General features: G+C 41.8%; 1 protein-coding gene across 9 annotated transcripts in view; it reads left to right on the top strand.

Moving 5' to 3' along the window:
• Positions 1-11,642, top strand: part of SCAF11 (SR-related CTD associated factor 11) — a 176,403-nt gene extending 164,761 nt beyond the window's left edge. For all 9 annotated transcript variants that reach the window (XM_070755586.1, XM_070755582.1, XM_070755591.1 and 6 more), the window contains one exon: positions 11,294-11,642. In XM_070755586.1, coding sequence (XP_070611687.1) covers positions 11,294-11,422 — 129 coding nt within the window. In that variant the 3' untranslated portion in view covers positions 11,423-11,642. The remainder of the gene's footprint in view (positions 1-11,293) is intronic.
• The last annotated feature ends 7,679 nt before the right edge of the window (positions 11,643-19,321 follow it).

The following is a 19,321-nucleotide window of genomic DNA, read 5'->3' as shown; positions in this document are numbered from 1 at the left end:
ACCAAGTCAGACAGTGAGGAAGCTGGAGAGGACTCGGTGCCAGAAGGAAAAATTCAGCCATAGCCTTCAGAACGAGGAAGAAGAGTAGGAGACTATTCTCAATGCATGCGCACACAGAGCTGCTCAAAGGCAGGAATGGTTCTTCAGGAAAAGGTCTCCTCAGGAGTAAGGCTTGGGGCTAACTGGCTAACGCTTGGGGCTAATTCCCCTAGCCTATTTAAGGGATGACGACAAAGGAAGCAATTTACATGAAACAACATTTGTTCATATTCCTTCGTGTCTTGACTCCAGAAATATCTGACCGGCTCTTATTCTCTCTCTTGTCATTTTTCTTGCAAATTCCTTCTGGGCATTTTGTCAATCACCAAAACCTTCCTGTTTTCTACAGGTCTGTTGACTCAGAATTTATTTTATGAACTCGTGCTGGCTGTTAATGAAGTTGACTTAACATCCAATGTTCAGAAAAGACTGCTTTAAACTGTATTTCTGTTTGATGACTACTAAGAAAGCTCATTAGTAGTCCTTAATTAATAAACTAATATTTGTACAGACTTTGTGTGTCCTGTGTTGTTTGTGGTCCATAGCTGGGACAGAACGTGAGGTGAGAGCATGACTGATTCTTTCTCGCTGAAAACTTGATGTAGGTTGTGATAACCCATAATCTTTTAGTGTATTTGTGGTTTCTGTTTTCACTTCCTTAATCATAGGCACACGGCCAGCTCGCTACACCCTAGCTCTTGCTAATTAGCAGTTTTACTCCACATCTGTTACCTCTCTGTCATAGCTCACAGAGGGGTTCCACTTTTTCCACCACTCCAATCTCAGGACCATGTGTTCAGTCATTCCAGGGACCACAGTGAATCTAATAGTCTCTGTGGGTCCCCACTTTGAGCTTTACTGCCTTGGTCAGGTAGATAGCTTGCATACACCCTGTTATTGATCCATCCAGTTGGGGAAAAGCCATGGATCACCTTAGTTTCCTCAGTCTCAGCCCCAGTTCGTCCGCCACCTGGGGACTGATTATGCACCATGTGCACCCTGAGTCCTGCCATGCTGTGATAGTTTCCCTCATCCCCAATAAGGGCATCATGATTCCAATCCTGGCTGTCATAGGGGTGATGGTGGCACTTACCATTGTGTTGTCTTCCCCTATACTGTTGTTCTTATTGAATGCTGGACCCGTTTGGGTGGTGGTCTGGATTTCCGCTTCCTCACTAGATGGGAAGATAGCTCAACATCTGTCACCCTACATGTGTCTTCTCCTTTGGCTTCACGGGGGACCTCTTTTGGGTTGACTGGCATGTGCAGAAGCAGATGCTGGCTGTGGTGCAAGGCACTCGGCTGCTCAATGTCCCTCCTTCTCATAGAGACAATAGGCTGCCAAGTTTTGGTGAGGCTTCCTCTGGACAAGATTGTATCCTCTTTGCCCACTCTGGGACCCAGCTGTGGTTTGGGCATTCTGCAGGGTTGACTCTCCTGTTTGATGTGCTCTCAGAACTCCATCAGGTCGATCTCTACCTTGCTGGCTATTTGGAACCATGTTTGTAGATTGCGTGGCACTCCTCGGTGTACAGTTTTAGTCTAGCTCTTATTTCTACCTTTCTTGGAAGTAGGAAACCAGCATACATTCAGGTCAGTGCCTCCAGTGGCTAGCTAGGCTGTGGAAGTCTTGGATGTAGTCTATTGCTGGCCACTTTCCCTGCTTAAAGGTATAGATACATGATTCCGTACATAGGGCTGAGACACACTCCTCAAATCACTCATGTAGGATCTGCATGAAAGTATCCAGATTGCCCAGCTCTGGTGCATTGCTATTGTGCAGGGATACTAGCCTTCTGGTAGCAGTGCCAGGTTGGATACCACAGTGTGAACCTGGGCTGCATCATCTGTGTACATCCCCCGATCTGTGTACATCCCCCGATGCCACATCTGAGCCAAAATGGACTATCGGGGGATAGGTGGTTGTTCGTCTCTACTGCTGCCACAAGTGGAGGAGAAAGAATCCCAGTTGCTGCCAAGGCCACTCAATGCCATGCTGGCGGAAGAGTGGTGGAGCCAATCATCCTGCTAGGTGCAGGCATCACCAGCAGGAGAGAAGGAGACTGGCTGGTTAGAGTAAAACTTTATTTAAAAATCCTTTTAGGCATAGCAGAAGCAAAGTCAGTTCTGAGATTTTCCTGCAAAAACCTGCATAGGTAAAAACCCCTTTTCATCCCTGGGCGGCCCACAGTTCATTGTCCACCAATTACATTCAGTACTTTTGTTTGGGAAAACAGTCTGCACTGGCTGGTAGCTCCAAGAACTTGTTCCTTGGTAGGTATCTCCTCTCTGGCAGCAGAAGGCTCTCATGCATTCCTTAGTCCTCCCCCACCATACGAATTTACCAACCCCCTCCAATTTCTGTTTGGCAAACTGAGCTGGAAGTTGATGCAGGTAATAATGAAAGGGAATTTGCTTTGACCATCTTAGTTTTACATACATTAATTATAAGAGCCATCTCATTGTATCATGCAGGCTAACATTAAAAGTCTTTGGGGTTTTTAGCCAATAAAAATATCATTTCTGCATTAAAAAATGCTTTCCTGTCCCTGATGAAGGCATTTCCAAAATTTTTATTTAATTTGGTTTGGAAGGCTGCCTGACCAAATGAATCTAGACATCTTACATAGGTAAAAATGGAGGGGGAGGGAATGATTAAAAGAGAAACTGATATTTGGATCCAGACAAAATCATCCATTACCTCATAGAAAACCCACCAGGGGCTCAACAAATAATTTAATCCCATGCCTAGGAGCAAAGACTTATAGAATCCTTGTAAGATGAGAGCTATGGGAATCGGGGAAGAGGGAAACTCTGAATATATTTTCACACATGATTTTATTTTCTGATACTCGGCTCCTAATCCATTTAACCTCCAACTTTCAACTCCCAGTGTGGTTGCAGCCAGATGCCTCAAACAGCAAAGCAGAATCGCAGGCAGAGGAAGGCAGTGAGGAGGAAGGGACAGACAGGGAATGAGTTCAGCCAGCCCACCAGCTAGAGGGTCCTCGGGCTCAGAAGTTGAAGAAGTCATGAATAATTCTATCTTGAATCCCCATGTGTGGAGGATCTTGGGAAGGCAGAAACAGCTGCACAGGCATAGAAACAAATAATAGAGCGCAGCTGTTAAGAAGTAACGACGCTGCCAAAACCCTGATAAAAAAGGGAGGGTTGGAGTGCTGGGTGTGGGTGTTTATCATTAGCGTTTGGAGGAAAGAAGATTGTTGCAACGTGGTTGCATTCTGGTTTGGATTTCTGTGAACTCTGTTGTTGTGGCAAAATTCAGTTACCAGTCAAGGGAATGGAGACCACAAGGAGATCGTGTAACTCAGGTTTATTTGATGCATGCATCAGGTTCAGAAGATAGAAAAGCAATGTCTGAACCCCATGGATTGTTTTTCAGGGCTCTTTATACATTTCCAAATGAGTACAAAAAATACACGATATGAGCCAATCAGATACTAGCTGTCAATGTTTCCTTATACAGAAAGTTTAAAAAAGGGTTATACAATGTAGAAGATGCAGAATTTGTGACAGCAAGAAAAGGAGGAACTTGCGGTTAGTATGTGGGTTCATGCGTGGAGCTATGTGCATTGAGAGCAGGTGGCTGATCTATCTAACACCATCAAAGCCATGTCCTTTTCCTGTCTTCATGTCCTTTTGTGTTTTAGCGCAGCTATGTTCCACTGGGAGAAAGGCATAGATTATAAACACAGAATGTAGTTTTGTACCCTAAATATATCAAGCATAACTATATATGTGGGGCCATAGGTCAAGGCTTAAGAAATGCAGAATTTGGGCTAGCACTAAATACGAATGTGTATCTCAGACTGGATTCCTCACTGTGACACTCAAGCAGGCAAAGGCTTTGCGGATTTGAATGTGGAATTCTGATTTTATGGACTCATAAATCACCCCTTTGCTCTGGCACAAGCCTAAACATGTCAGGGGAACTTTTGAGTGAGTAACTCTGACCTTTTGGACTCATAAAACAGTAATTGGTATTGCATTCAAGCCAGCGTTTAGCCTTTGTACATAAAAGAGACTTCCTTGATTTATTGCTCTTCTGTCGTGTGTTTGACTTATTTCTGGACTCATGGGTGGCTACTAGTAGTAGCCAGGCAGAACATTTACTAAGTCTGCACTACTATTATTACTAGTTTTTTCCCATCATTCCTATCACCCATTTCTTCCCACTTATGACTACTGTATATGACTAACTTGTTGCTTGTATCCTTAAGATTTTTATTAATATTGATCAATGTTCCCTCTAATTTTTTTTCGGTGTGGGCGGAAAAGTATAGTGTCTGAGTGGCAGTCCCTTTGGGACTGGGTGGCATAGAAGTATAAATAAATAAATAAGGAAACAAAATCCCTTCTTTTTTATTAAAATAAATTAATAATAAAACAAAACCAAAATCTATTACTATTAAAACTAAAACAACCAGCAAAACCAAAAACACAACTATTAATAAATCCATGCTTTAAAATCTTCATTTCTTAAATATTTATTATAGTAATCTAGTAATACTATGAAAATCTACCTGAACACCAATGCATCAATTAATATATTTCCATAAATTATACTTTTCTATATCTTCATTCAATATTTCCAAGCTCAATTAATTTTCAGGCACTTAGCATTTAAAATTATTAACTTTCATCAATCTTCTACATTTCCAAGTATATTTTAAATTCATAATGCAAACTCATAAAACCATACAGTACATATCATATATCCCTTATTTATCACATATATCTTCCATTAATTTTACCTATGCAATTCTATATAGTTCTAAAATTCTAATCCATTTTTTTAAATTAATACATGCTAATATTAAACAACACCTAAATATATCTTTCCCCATATTCCATAGTCAATCCATATTTAATAGTCATCCCTCCTCAAATTTCTACCACTGTTCTCATTTCTGGGTACCTCTCCTGTCTCTCCCCCTTTTCTGTCTCATTTGTTTCTCATTTCTCCCTCCCCTTTTCTCTCATTCCTTCCCCCTCTCACTTCTCTTTTTCCATCCCTGTCTCCTCCCCCTTGTTTGTGTGTGTGTGTGAACTTTTGAACCATTTCGAAAAACAGGTGAGGGCTGGAGGGGTTTTCTCTGTTATTATTTGGTTGCTTTTCACCATATGCTTTAAATCGAGAGTCACTTCTCTGTTTCTCTCTCTTTCCTCTCATTCTCTGCCTCAATCATTTTCTCATTTCTCTTTTCTCTCATTTTTCTATCATTTCTCTCCCTTCCTCTCTTCTCTCTCCCTCTCTCTTCCTTTCTTCCTCTCTCTCTCTCTCTCTCTTTCTTTCTCTCTTTCCCCCTCTTGCTCTCTTTTTCTCACTTTCTCCTTTTTCTATCTCGCTCTGTCTGTTGCTCTCTCTCTCTTGTTCTCTCTCCGTGAGCTCAACCCAGAATACTGGTGACGAGTGTAAGTCTGGCCCTGGGCTCAGGCTGCTGCTACTCAATGCCAGGTCGGTGGTAAATAAAGCTCTCCTCATCCGGGATTTAATCCTGGATGAGGAGGCCGACCTGGCATGTGTAACTGAAACCTGGCTGGGCCCAGAGGGAGGAGTTCCTCTCTCTGAAATTTGCCCAGCCGGGTTTCAGATATGGCATCAACCTCGACCCCAGGGAAGGGGGGGAGGAGTGGCTATTATAGCCAGGGAGAGCCTTTGCCTGCGTAGACTTGTTGCCCCGGAGATTGCGGGTTGCGAGTCCCTCCTGGTGAAGTTGGACTTAGGGGTTCAGGTGGGTTTGTTTCTCACGTACCTGCCTCCCAGCTGCGTGGCACAAGCCCTGCCTGTGCTACTCAAGGAGGTAGCTGGGCTGGCAGTGGGGTTCCCTAGACTTATTGTCTTGGGGGACCTCAACCTGCCGTCGCTCGGTGAATCCTCTGGACTGGCACAGGAGTTCATGGCCACCATGGCAGCCATGGACCTGACTCAAGTAGTACAGGGTCCGACTCATGAGGGGGGACATGCACCCGACATGGTATTCCTCTCTGAGCAACTGAGTAATGGTCTGAGACTAATGGGCTTAGAAGTGTTGCCTTTGTCATGGTCAGACCATTTTCTACTGCGGCTTGACGTCCTGGTTCCAATCCTCCTCCGCAGGGAGGCGGAACCGATTAAGTTGTTCCGCCCCAGGCGCCTGATGGATCCAGATGGTTTTCAGAAGGCACTTGGGGTTCTTCCAGATACACTCGTCCGCAGTTCGGCAGAGTCTCTGGCCGAGGCCTGGAACAAGGCTGCAGCGGAGGCCCTTGACCGAATTGCGCCACTGCGACCTCTCCGTGGCGCTAGACCCCGTAGAGCTCCATGGTTCAACGAGGAGCTCCGGGAGTTGAAACGCCAAAAGAGACGTCTAGAGAAGCGATGGAGGAAGAGTAAGTCCGAATCCGATCGAACACTTGTAAGAGCTCATATTAAGACTTACAAAGTGGCGCTCAAGGCGGCAAGATGCGCGTATCATGCCGCCTTGATTGCATCAGCAGAATCCCGCCCGGCCGCTCTGTTTAGGGTGACCCGCTCCCTTCTTAATCAGGGGGGAGTTGGGGAGCCCTTACAGAGCAGTGCTGAGGACTTTAACACGTTTTTTGCTGACCTCAACTCCAATTGTAAAACAGAGTCGACTGACAACGAGTCAGTCGAGGTGACTGGGGCTAAACGTCTTTGTCCATCTGTCTGGGAGGAGTTTGACTTGGTGACACCTGATGAAGTGGACAAAGCCATTGGAGCTGTGAGCTCCGCCACCTGTTTACTGGATCCGTGTCCCTCTTGGTTGGTTTCGGCCAGTCGAGAGGTGACACGGAGCTGGGCCCAAGAGATTGTCAACGCCTCCTTGGGGAGGGGGTCCTTTCCGGCCCTTTATAAGGAGGCACTTGTGCGCCCCCTCCTCAAAAAGCCTTCCCTGGACCCAGCCGTGCTTAATAACTACCGTCCAGTCTCCAACCTTCCCTTTATGGGGAAGGTTGTCGAGAAGGTGGTGGCGCTCCAACTCCAGCGGTCCTTGGAAGAAGCCGATTATCTAGGTCCTCAGCAGTCTGGATTCAGGCCCGGCTACAGCATGGAAACTGCTTTGGTCGCGTTGATGGATGATCTCTGGCGGGCCCGGGACAGGGGCTTGTCCTATGTCCTGGTGCTTCTTGACCTCTCAGCGGCTTTCGATACCATCGACCACGGTATCCTTCTGCGCCGGCTGGAGGGGTTGGGAGTGAGAGGCACTGTCCTTCAGTGGTTCTCCTCCTATCTCTCCGGTCGGTCGCAGTCGGTGTTAGTGGGGGGGATCAGAGGTCGACCTCTAGGTTTCTCCCTTGTAGGGTGCCTCAGGGGTCGGTCCTCTCCCCCCTGCTATTTAACATCTACATGAAACCGCTGGGTGAGATCATCCAAGGGCATGGGGTGAGGTATCATCAATATGCCGATGATACTCAGCTATACATCTCCACCCCATGTCCAGTCAGCGAAGCAGTGGAAGTGATGTGCCGGTGCCTGGAGGCTGTTGGGGCCTGGATGGGTGTCAACAAACTCAAACTCAACCCAGACAAGACGGAGTGGCTGTGGGTCTTGCCTCCCAAGGACAATTCCATCTGTCCATCCATCACCCTGGGGGGAGAATCATTGACCCCCTCAGAGAGGGTTTGCAACTTGGGCGTCCTCCTCGATCCACAGCTCACATTAGAGAAACATCTTTCAGCTGTGGCGAGGGGGGCGTTTGCCCAGGTTCGCCTGGTGCATCAGTTGCGACCCTATCTGGACCGGGAGTCACTGCTCACAGTCACTCATGCCCTCATCACCTCGAGGCTCGACTACTGTAACGCTCTCTACATGGGGCTACCTTTGAAAAGTGTTTGGAAACTTCAGATCGTGCAGAATGCAGCTGCGAGAGCAATCATGGGCTTCCCTAAATATGCCCATGTCACACCAACACTCCGCAGTCTGCATTGGTTGCCGATCAGTTTCCGGTCACAATTCAAAGTGTTGGTTATGACCTATAAAGCCCTTCATGGCACCGGACCAGATTACCTCAGGGACCGCCTTCTGCCGCACGAATCCCAGCGGCCAGTTAGGTCCCACAGAGTGGGTCTTCTCTGGGTCCCGTCAACTAAACAATGCCACTTGGCGGGACCCAGGAGAAGAGCCTTCTCTGCGGAACCAACTCCCCCCAGAGATTAGAATTGCCCCCACCCTCCTTGCCTTTCGTAAGCTACTTAAAACCCACCTCTGCCGCCAGGCATAGGGAAATTAAGACTTTTTTCTCCCCTTAGGCCGTTACAACTGTATACATGGTATGTTTGTATGTATGTTTGGTTTTTATATATTCAGGGGTTTTAATTTGCTTTTAGTATTGGATTTTATTGTATATTTTCATGATTGTTGTTAGCTGCCCCGAGTTTTTGGAGAGGGGCGGCATATAAATCCAATAAAACTTGAAACTTGAACTCTCTCTTGTTTTCTCTCGCTCGCTTTCTCTCACACTCTTTCTTGTTTTCTCTCTCTCTTGCTTTCTTTCTCTCTCTCTTTTCTTTCTCTCACTCTTCCTCTTATTTTTTTCTCTCTCTCTTGCTTTCTTTCTTGTTTTCTCTCTTGCTTTCTCACTCTCTCTTGTTTTCTTTCTATCTCTTGCTTTCTTTCTCTTGATCTCTCTCTTGCTATCTCTCTTTCTCTTGATCTCTCTTTCTCTCGCCCCTTTCTCTCTCTCTTTTTTTCTCACTTACTTTCTCTCTCCCTCTCTCTTTCTCACTCTGTCTATTGCTCTCTCTCTGTCAGCAAGGGGGCTGCTAGAACACTTTTTCCGAGTGCTTCAGGAACGCCTGCCCCACCTCTCCTGCAGCCCCTTCGCTGACAGCCCAGGATGAAAGCGCTCCCAGCGAAGGGGCTGCCAGAGTGGCGGGGTGGGCATTCCCGAAGCGCCAGAGAAAAACTTGCAGCCCCCTGGCTGGGAGCGTGGATGAGGAGGAGGAGAAGCCGCAGTTGTCACTGCCACGGGAGGAGCCACGCCCCAAGGTGGGAGGCGGAGGAGGAGAAAGCTGGAGAGAGGGGCGGATCAGGTAGGCGGGGGCAGCGGCAAGAGGCCAGGGGCACGAGGGGGCTGTAGGTGCCTGAGGAGAGGGCAGAGGCGGCAGCGGCTCCCTTTCCTTCTCCCACTGCCTATGTCTACTGCTGGCGACGGCCAACGGCGGTAGACATAGGCGGTGGGAGAAGGAAAGGGAGCCGCGGCCGCCCCCACCCACCACGGATGGGCCAGTGCCGAGCCTCTCAGTTGTGGCCTCCCCACCGCCTCCCCAGTGGGCTGGCAGGGGGATGGGGAGCATGCACGGACACGTGTCTGACATTCAAAATAAAAAAACTTCGTCACTTCCCGTCCCCAACATCAATGTCCGGCTCGGCCTCGGAAAAGGGTGTGCGGGGGGGGGGTAGTTTTGGGGCACGCGGCCATGTACCTGAAATTGCTTCTTCATTGCTTATTTGACCCCTATGACAATTATTTGACCCCTATAACTTGACAAATCTATATTTTATGTACACTGAGAGCATATGCACCAAAGACAAATTCCTTGTGTATCTAATCACACTTGGCCAGTAAAGAATTCTATTCTATCCTATTCTATACATTAAAAAAAATACTTCCAGCATTCCCTTAACTACTGTTTCATTCAAATTTAAAAAATTGTATTCATTAAACTTTCTTTAGTTTTCCTTGGCCACTTCCAAAACAGTTTTTTTTTATTGTATTGCCTGAATTATTTTGAATTCTGTCTCATTTAATCTTCAGTTCCTTCTGAAAGCATTTGTTTTCAGCATCACCATCAGTGTAACCTGAAAGATTTATTTCCCAATTTCTAAAAAAATTATTTTTTCCAAGCAAATTTCACATTTTATATTTATGTCCACTCTTACCTTCTAGTATATTTTATAAAAAATCTCTTCCTGCACTAATTCTGCTCTTACTCTTGGTTCACTTTTTCTTTTCTTCCATGTCCATTTTTCTCCATAATTCACTCTTGGCACTACTAAGCATTGTCCAGCCCACATTAAGAGTTCTTGCCATATTTATATCTCATACTGCGCCTCTCATAAATAATCAGATCAATTGTGCTTTTGATTCATTTATTTCTTATAAATGTTTTGTGTGTATTTATGTAAGTGTATGTGTGTGTACATGCAAAACACAAATCAGAAACAAACTGGCTGTTGTTTGCTGCAAGGAGGTAAGTCAAGAACTATAAACGCCTATAGAATGTTCAAATTATTAGACTTACTTTTTAAAAACTGCTTTATTATTGTTTTCAACAACTTAACAAAATGAAAAAGCTTTTTAAAATAAATGCTTGATCTGAAGAGGCCCGGTGCTATTGTATCTTATTTTAAATAGTAGAGAATAATTATACTTCCAGAAAGCCACATCAATTTTAATAGGATCTGTAAAAGTATAATCTGAAATGTAGCAGTGTCCTGTTTAATATTAAGATAAATTAGCTGACTTAAACCTTGACTTAGTCATGTTTTGAATAGATCTATTTAAATAATTGGGAGGCGTTAGTGTGACTCCATTTAAGAAAATTTGCTGCCATAATGTACATTTCTCCAATTCTTTGCTATTTCTGTGGGTCAGATAGATATGCATAGAAATACAAAACAAATTGTGTATATCATCTGGTTGCTGGGAGGCAAATTGCTGGAAGACAGAGGCAGATTTGTTTTTTCCTTTTTTCATCCCCCAAAACTAAGATGCATCTTATACTCTGAAAATTACAGTAATCTATGTATTTGAAATAAACTTTTTTCTAAGCAGATGTTCATCAAAATCAACATTCTCATTCATTCTTGGATCTAGGAATAGTCTAATTACATATTTTCTGTTCTCTCATCTTATTCAAAGCTTCCACTATGTCGTCCCCCCGTCCCCCCCAGATTATATTCTATCAGCATTATATAGAATGGGGGTACCCAGGCTGCAGCCCACTACTGGGCTCTGAGCTGTTTGGAACTAGGCCGCAAAAGTAAATGCAGCTGCGTATGTTCTTGCTGGTTGCTTCTGCGGAACCATCCCATCTCCCTCTCTCTCCTGCCAGTCTGCAAAGCCAGAAAGGTTGGAGAACTCTGATAAAGATTTTTTGCAGAAATCACTCTAGTTTTGCTTGAGCCTAATATTCAGGAGTCATCAGATTAGGAATTACTTTAATTATTATTATCAAATTATTATCAAATAATACTTTAACTTTTGTTTTTCAATTTTTCATTTAGGTTTGCCATAGCAAAAGTGGGGAAGTTAATTCTGCAAAAGTAGCAAATCTGGTAAAAGCTTATGTGGACAAATACAAACATTCGCGAAAGAAAAATCCAGATGAAACTGTTTCTGTTGAAAGAAAATAAATCCAGAATCAAAAAATGCCATCAGGATGACTGCAAAGTGCAATTTTGGCTTGGACTTTTACTTAGAAATAGTGGCTGAAATCTGATTTTGATAAGATTATTTTTCAATATAGTGTTTAATGTTTTCTTATAAATAAATATAGATAAATGCTTAAAATTTATCTTTTGCAAAAGCTATGTAAAGAGAAAATAAAAGGAATAAAGGATACCGCCCACCATTCCCAATTAGTTTGTTGAATGTCGCATACAATATTTTTTATTCACGCAATCTGTCAGAATTTTGGGCAGGATAATAAAATACAGGTGAGTCAGGGAAATGACTGGAGTAGATTTTTCTTTGATTTTCTTTCTTTTAAACCATGGATTTTTTTAAAAAAAATTCTCACTTCATAGGCTTGTGTGTTGTCTTCATTTCTCCTGTTGAGGATTTGTCAGTGTTAAATCCTAGTATAGTTCTGAAAGGCATAGTGTAGATTTTAATCTAGCACTACACCTTTGGAGAAAACAACCTCCATTAATATATTATGGAAAAGTATTTTGCATCACACCTAACATTTGGTTATTCCTTGCCTAATTTAATTTGTATTTAACATGTTTCAAGACAAGCATATTTCTGAACTGCCAACCTTTTCAAATGTCTGACTGAATTTAAGACGTGGATTGTGTAAGCAACAATCTTAGTCAAGTTACCTATGACAAAGTATTTACAGTGGTACCTCATGATACGAACCCCTCGTCATACGAACTTTTCGAGATACGAACCCAGGGTTCGGAATTTTTTTGCCTCTTCTTATGAACTTTTTTCACCTTACGAACCTGCCGCCGGCCGCTGGGATGCCCCACCTCCAGACTTGAGTCCCTCCCGTTTTTTCCCACCCTGTCCTGTACCTTTCTCCCTCTTGATCTCCATGGGTTCCTCCCATTTTTTCACACCCTGTCCTGCACCTTTCTCCCCTCTTGATCTCCATGGGCTCCTCCCATTTTTTCCCACCCTGTCCTGCACCTTTCTCCCCTCTTGATCTCCATGGGTTCCTCCCGTTTTTTCCCACCCTGTCCTGCACCTTCTCCCCTCTTGATCTCCATGGGTCCCTCCCATTTTTTCCCACCCTGTCCTGCACCTTTCTCCCCTCTTGATCTCCAGGGTGGGAAAAAACAGGAGGGTACCATGGAGATCAAGAGAGGAGAAAGGTGCAGGACAGGGTGGGAAAAAACGGGAGGGTCCCATGGAGATCAAGAGAGGAGAAAGGTGCAGGACAGGGTGGGAAAAAACGGGAGGGACCCATGGAGATCAACAGGGGAGAAAGGTGCAGGACAGGGTGGGAAAAAATGGGAGGGACCCATGGAGATCAACAGGGGAGAAAGGTGCAGGACAGGGTGGGGAAAAACGGAGGGACTCGTGGAGATCAAGAGAGGCTCTTTTCGCCTTGCTTCATTGGGACTGCCACCTCTTGCCACCTCTCACTGTCCCTCCCCCCACTCTGTTTGCCTCAGCTTCATCTGCTGGCAGCTTTTTTTTTTTTAAAGCCTTAATGTTTTGGATTTTCCTAATCGGCTTGCACGCATTATTGGCTTTTCCATTGATTCCTATGGGAAACATTGTTTCATCTTACGAACTTTTCACCTTACGAACCTCGTCCTGGAACCAATTAAGTTCGTAAGACGAGGTATTACTGTACATTGATTTTAAAGCAAGCAGTTGTCCTAGGCCTGTGAAATAATATAATGTTCTAGCAAGAATTATACTATGATGAAGACAGCATGCCAGATGACCTTGTGCTAGTTTATTGCATGAAGTCCAAGTAGAGAATGTTATACTGATCTTAAATGTATATGTAGCGGGTGATGAGGAAGGTTGCTATCTAAAAGTAATTCATGAAGCATATTGCAGCTATATTTCAGTGTCTTGCTACCATCTGTGTGTGTGTGTGTGTATGTATGTGTGTGTGTGTGTGTATATATATATATATATATATATATATATATATATATATATATATATCACAGGTTTTTTTGCTGAATTTGAAAATTAAGGGAGACTAGGATAGATCTATTTCGGCCTTATTTTGGCCTCATCAGCTAGCCATACCCTCACTGGGACTTGAACCTGCAACCTTTGCCTTGTAAGGCAGAGAATACAGTATCCAATCCCTTCAGCTCTGCACCAGGGAAGGGTTACATATTTTTGTGTCGAATCACCCTGGTGTATTGAAGGAACATCACAGCTCCTTTTTTGCCTCTCGGCCCAACCCAGGACCATTTCCAAGGCAGTTAATTTTATTGATAGCCGACAATTCTATCTATATGTGTCACATGTTTTTTGCTGAATTTGAAAATTAAGGGAGACTAGGATAGATCTATTTCAGCCTTATTTTGGCCTCATCAGCTAGCCATACCCTCACTGGGACTTGAACCTGCAACCTTTGCCTTGTAAGGCAGAGAATACAGTATCCAATCCCTTCAGCTCTGCATATATATATGTCACATGTTTTTTGCTGAATTTGAAAATTTTATATATATATATATGAAGAGCTAGGGAAATAACAGGCTTTGATAATTCCTTGCAACAAAATATAACTCGAGTGCAGTAATTGCCTTGCATTTCATTGCAGGCGGTGTAGTTTGGAACCTGGGTCAATTAAGGGTGTAACTGGGACAGACAAATCAATTAAACATGTCTTCTTGAGATCACTTGTAGACAGGCTCCACGGAAAGGCCCAAGACAAAGGGATCAGAAAGTTAAAGCAGAGCACTATCACAGTTATCAATCCACATTCCATCACTGAGTCCATTTCGGAGTGAGCGGCATATGAATGCCACAAATAAATAAATTCCATTTCAGACAGTGAACTCTTGGTCTATATTTATCTTATAATCTTTAGTGTATATATTATTTTTATTTACAGTCAGGTGCTATACTTAGTCTTCTGAAGAGAGTTTTTATTAGAATAGCATGCATGTTAATTTCCAATATAAACTGGCTGCTGACACTTTAAACCTGTAGAATGCAATTTTGTTTAATAATAATTTTAATAATTAATATTAATTTATTGGATTTGTATGCTGCCCCTCTCCGAGGACTCATAATTTGCATTTTATAATGAAGTGTATTTCTAACCATTTAAGATAGGATGGGAATTCATAAATATACTATGTATTGATTTGATGCATTTCTGTTATTTTTTCAATGTTTCTGAATTTAGGTCTACTTTAGAAGTTCATGAAATTTCTCAGGCTTGTGTGCTCATTCTTAATTTTTCTTTGCTGAGTATATCTTGTCTGCATAAGATTTCATATTCACAGGTCAGACTTTAACAATCTACATTTGACTATTTACTGCTTGATATAAAACTAATTAGGGACTCCGTTCAATGCTGAAAAGGAGAAAGAAGATTCCTGTTGAGTTTGAGGCACTCTTCATTATTATTATTATTATTATTATTATTATTATTATTATTATTATTATTATTATTATTATTATTATTGAGATGATGGATTAAGAAGCTTGCTTAATGCCTTATTCCCATATCTCTCCAATATAGTAGCTGCAAATGTTCACTGCAATTCCAAACTAAATGAAAGGGGATGTTGACTAGCATGCTATTGGGCTGTTTCCTTAAATATTTTTAAGTCATTCCCTAATATGCAGCCTTTTAAATGATAGTTCGGGCACACATCACTGAATTGAAAGTTATTTGTTTACTTTATGTGACCAGCACTTCATCTAACTGTGAATGGAGGTACTGTGTAGTTGTTAGTTCAAGATGCATATATTTCTGAATTTTTCCTTTTCTGATCACTTTGTCAGTACTGAAACGCTTATTCTTACTGGACATCTTTATAAAGTATATGACTAAATTTGGCCACTCTATACTGCTTTTTAATTAAAACAATAATAGCATTGCCACAAATATGCAGGGAAAGGTTGTATAACCAAGCTTAAGAACATTTCTTATTAGATTGTAGTCCTACCCACAAAGAGAGGACATTCAATTGGTTAATTAATTAGCGCATCTGAAGTAGACAGGATTAGTCAGAACAGCCAAGTTATTTTTGTATTCCTGTGCCTATTGACTGAAATATTTATTTCTTGGTAGTACAATGCAAGAATTTCAGTAATAGCAAAACAAATCCAACTGCTTTAAATTGCTATGAAAAAATACTTGATATTTCTTGAAATGGTGCACTGAGCACTCATTCCAGTCTTTTGGTGTGCATGTAGCTTAAATGTGTTATACTTTTAGATATAGGAATATTAAAATCAGGTTCACAGTGGCTGATGTAATCCAGACACTGGTGTCTGTAGCGCAGGGCTGGAATAAAATATACTGAAAACAATATTCTAAAGAGTTTTATGTAGTTCAGAATATTTTCCAATAAATTCTTTTGATTAAGCTGGAATGAGTCTGCCTCTTTTTAAATTGTATTGATTTAGAAAGCTCTTATGTACATACCACTTCACATTCAACAACTGGGTGGTTCGCTATAATTACTACATCCTAGCCACAATGTGTACACTAGGTGTGTCCCATCTCTGTACAATGCTTTGAAAACCCTTCTCTAAGCAAGCATGGAAACCTAATGTCAGGTCCACATGGCGCCATTCTGTTGAAAGGTTGGGGGGAGGATTGGCTTTCTGCCATTTTTTTCATACCTTTGCTCAAACCTGTTCTAGCCTGGTTTCAAGGCCATCATGCCCTGAGAGTGAACCATTACAGTGGAACCTCTTAAGAATGCCTCTACTTACCAACTTTTCTAGATAACAACTGGGTGTTCAAGATTTTTTTTGCGTCTTCTCAACCATTTTCCCCTTACAAACCCGAGCCTCTGAAACTGTAATTGGAAAAGGCAGGAACAAGCCTCCATGGGGCCTCTCTAGGAATCTCCTGAGAGAAAACAGGGCCGGGAAAGGCGGGGAGACGTCTCTGTGGGGCCTCTAGGAATCTCCTGGGAGGAAACACGGCTGGAAAAGGCGGGGCGAAGTCTCTGTGGGGCCTCTCTAGGAATCTCCTGGGAGGAAATGGCCTCCCTGTGGTTTCCCTAATCGCACACATAATTTTTATTAATTTATGTTTTATGTTTATTAAAAACAATTCAAAAGAATAGGAAAAAATAACGCAAACAAAACACATAAATTTTTAAACATTACATCATTAATATATTAATATTTTACACTTTACCCCAACAGGTTTTTTTATGTTTCTATCAACGTGTAACAACCATAGTAAGTAACATGTCAATAGAACCGTAAAAATCTTATATATCTTGTATATTCCTGTCTTGCTTTTTTCTGCCTTACTGTAATTATTTTTGAAGTTATTGAGCTAGTACAAATCATACTTTCTATTAAGTACCATTTTAACCAAAAAAAATATTAACTAGAGTCAATATCTTTACTTTTATAATGTGTTAATATAATTAATACACTCTAGTTTTGTTTTTTCCTGAGCTCTAACCATTCATAAAATATGTTCCAAATTTCATAGTATTCTAAGCCTTCTTTGACATTTAATTTCATAGTCATCTTATCTGCTTCCTCACAATCCATAATTTTTCTAATCAACATATGTTTGTTAGGTATCTCCTTTTGTTTCTGTTGTGGGTATCTCTGGCCCAGCTCCTGCCCCAAGGACTGAGGAGGTGGATGCAGGGCAAATATCAATATGTTATAGGACTGTTTTGCTGCCGACAGAGTCAGACGGTGAATCGTCCTCTGCAGAAGGAAGTGACGGTGAGATGGAGGGGGGGGCTTGGAAGACAGCCCAGGAAGAAGTCAATCATCCTTATCTTCCTTAGATTCGGATGAGGAAATAATGATAGACCCATGCATGCGTAGAGCTATGCATAGGAGTGAACAGCTTCAAAAGTATTATAGGAGATAATTGAGTCCACCTGTGGTTGGGTGGGGTTCAAGTAATTAGGGCTGCTGTTAAATTGGCAGCGTGCTGGCCTCACAGTGTGGAGATTATCTGATTGTCCTGGTTTGGACCGTGACTTGCTGTTTCAGGACTCTTGATTTTTCAAGACTTTGAAACCAAGGCAGAGCAAAGCGTGTGTGTTTCAACTCGTGGAAGAAGGAGGGCTGTGAAGTTTCCTCACAGCTGCTAACTAAGTACTTAAGGGTTTTTTACAGCCTACAAGCTTGTTTCGGGAAAAGTGCTCTTTGCAATACAAAAAGGGTGCTTTGTTTCTTTTGAATTTTGTGATAAAAAACATTGTGTTTGAATTGTCAAGTGTGTGTCTGAATTTTTTACCCTTGAATTTTCAGGAGGCTCATACCATAGAGCCCAGCTGAACAGTTTCCAATTTTGTGCAATGGTAATTCTGGCTCCTATTAATATATAATATATTTTTTCAATTTTCTGATCTATTCCCAAGAAAAAAGGTTTTGGTGCTTTATTTATTTCCAGTTTTTTAATTTCCTTTAGTCAAAGGATTTTATTCCAATTTTTTTAAATATGAGGACAAGGCCATCAAATATGGTAGTATGTTCCAGTTTTCTCTCCACATCTCCAGCAATTTGGCACAAGGTTTGGATACATTAAGGCCAAACTCGCTGGCGGAAGGTGCCATCTACTGTATAATACATATTATACAGGTTTTCCTTATATGATGCCAACTTAGTCAATTTGAAATTTTTGGGCCATATTGTATCCCCTAAATCTAAATTTATATTGTACCCGAAATATTTAGTCCAACTAATCATGCTTTCATTTACTATCTGATCTTCCATTTTGTATTTTAATAAAAAGTTATATAATTGGGATATCATTTTCTTATCTTGTCCAAATAATATCTTAATCTAGTTCTGATTTCTTTTTGTATTCCTGATTTCCTCTTCTTCAAATTTTATTTTAATTTGTAAATATGGCCACCAATCTAGTTTAGTTCCTTCTTTTTCCAGTTGTGAAATTGTTTTCAGTTTTCGTCCATCTAAAATTTCAGAATATGTTGGGGTGGATCGTGACTTCCATGCTGGACAACCACTTTGGTATTTGTGGATAGTGGTGGTTTTTATTTTCATCCAATTTTTATTGATTGCATCAATTGCATTTCTAATTTTATTAGCTCTGGCACAACTGGTTAAGACACCGACTAGAGGGGAGAATATTCTAGATTTAGTTTTTACAAATGGCAATTGGGTTTCAGAGGTTAAAGTAGGAGAAAATTTAGGTTGCAGTGACCATCTATGTTTGTGGTTTTATGTAAAAACTGTGAGCAATCCTATACTGCAACCAAAGTATTGGATTGCAGAAAAACAAATTTTAATGCAATGGGGGAATATTTAAATAATGAATTAAAGGGGAGGGATAAAATGGCAGGAGCGAGCACCCAATGGACTATATTAAAAAAGGCCATCTTAAAAGCCACTGGACTGTATGTAAGGCAAATAACTAAAGGTAAAAGGAAGAAGAAACAGCTATGGTTTAGCAATGATGTAAGGGCTATAGTCAATGCAAAAAAGGCTGCCTATAGGAGGTATAAAGAGTCTGGAAGTATAGCTGATAGAGAGGTGTATAAAATGAGACAGAAGGAGGCGAAACAGATAATATATGCTGCTAAAGCCTCAAAAGAGGAAGAAATTGCCAAATCTGTAAAGAAGGGGGATAAAACCTTCTTCAGATAGGAAGAAGAAAAACTGCAGCATCATGAAGCTTAGTACCGGGAATAATACATGCATTGATGAGAATAAGGAGATCGCTGACCATTTCAATAGCTACTTCTGTTCAGTTTTCTCAAAAGACACCTTACAATATAATACTATAGATGGATATAGCATTGCTTCCAGCTGTACGGATTCAGCTCCAGTGATCTTAGAAGCTGATGTCTTAGAAGAACTTCAACAATTAAAGATAAATAAGGCAATGGGTCCAGATGGCATCCACCCCAGAGTTCTTAAAG

The sequence above is a fragment of the Erythrolamprus reginae genome, chromosome 6 (genome assembly GCF_031021105.1).
Source record: "Erythrolamprus reginae isolate rEryReg1 chromosome 6, rEryReg1.hap1, whole genome shotgun sequence".
Taxonomy (NCBI): domain Eukaryota; kingdom Metazoa; phylum Chordata; class Lepidosauria; order Squamata; family Dipsadidae; genus Erythrolamprus; species Erythrolamprus reginae.
The sequence above is the reverse complement of the archived record's forward strand: the minus strand, read 5'-3'. Positions and strand labels throughout refer to the sequence as shown.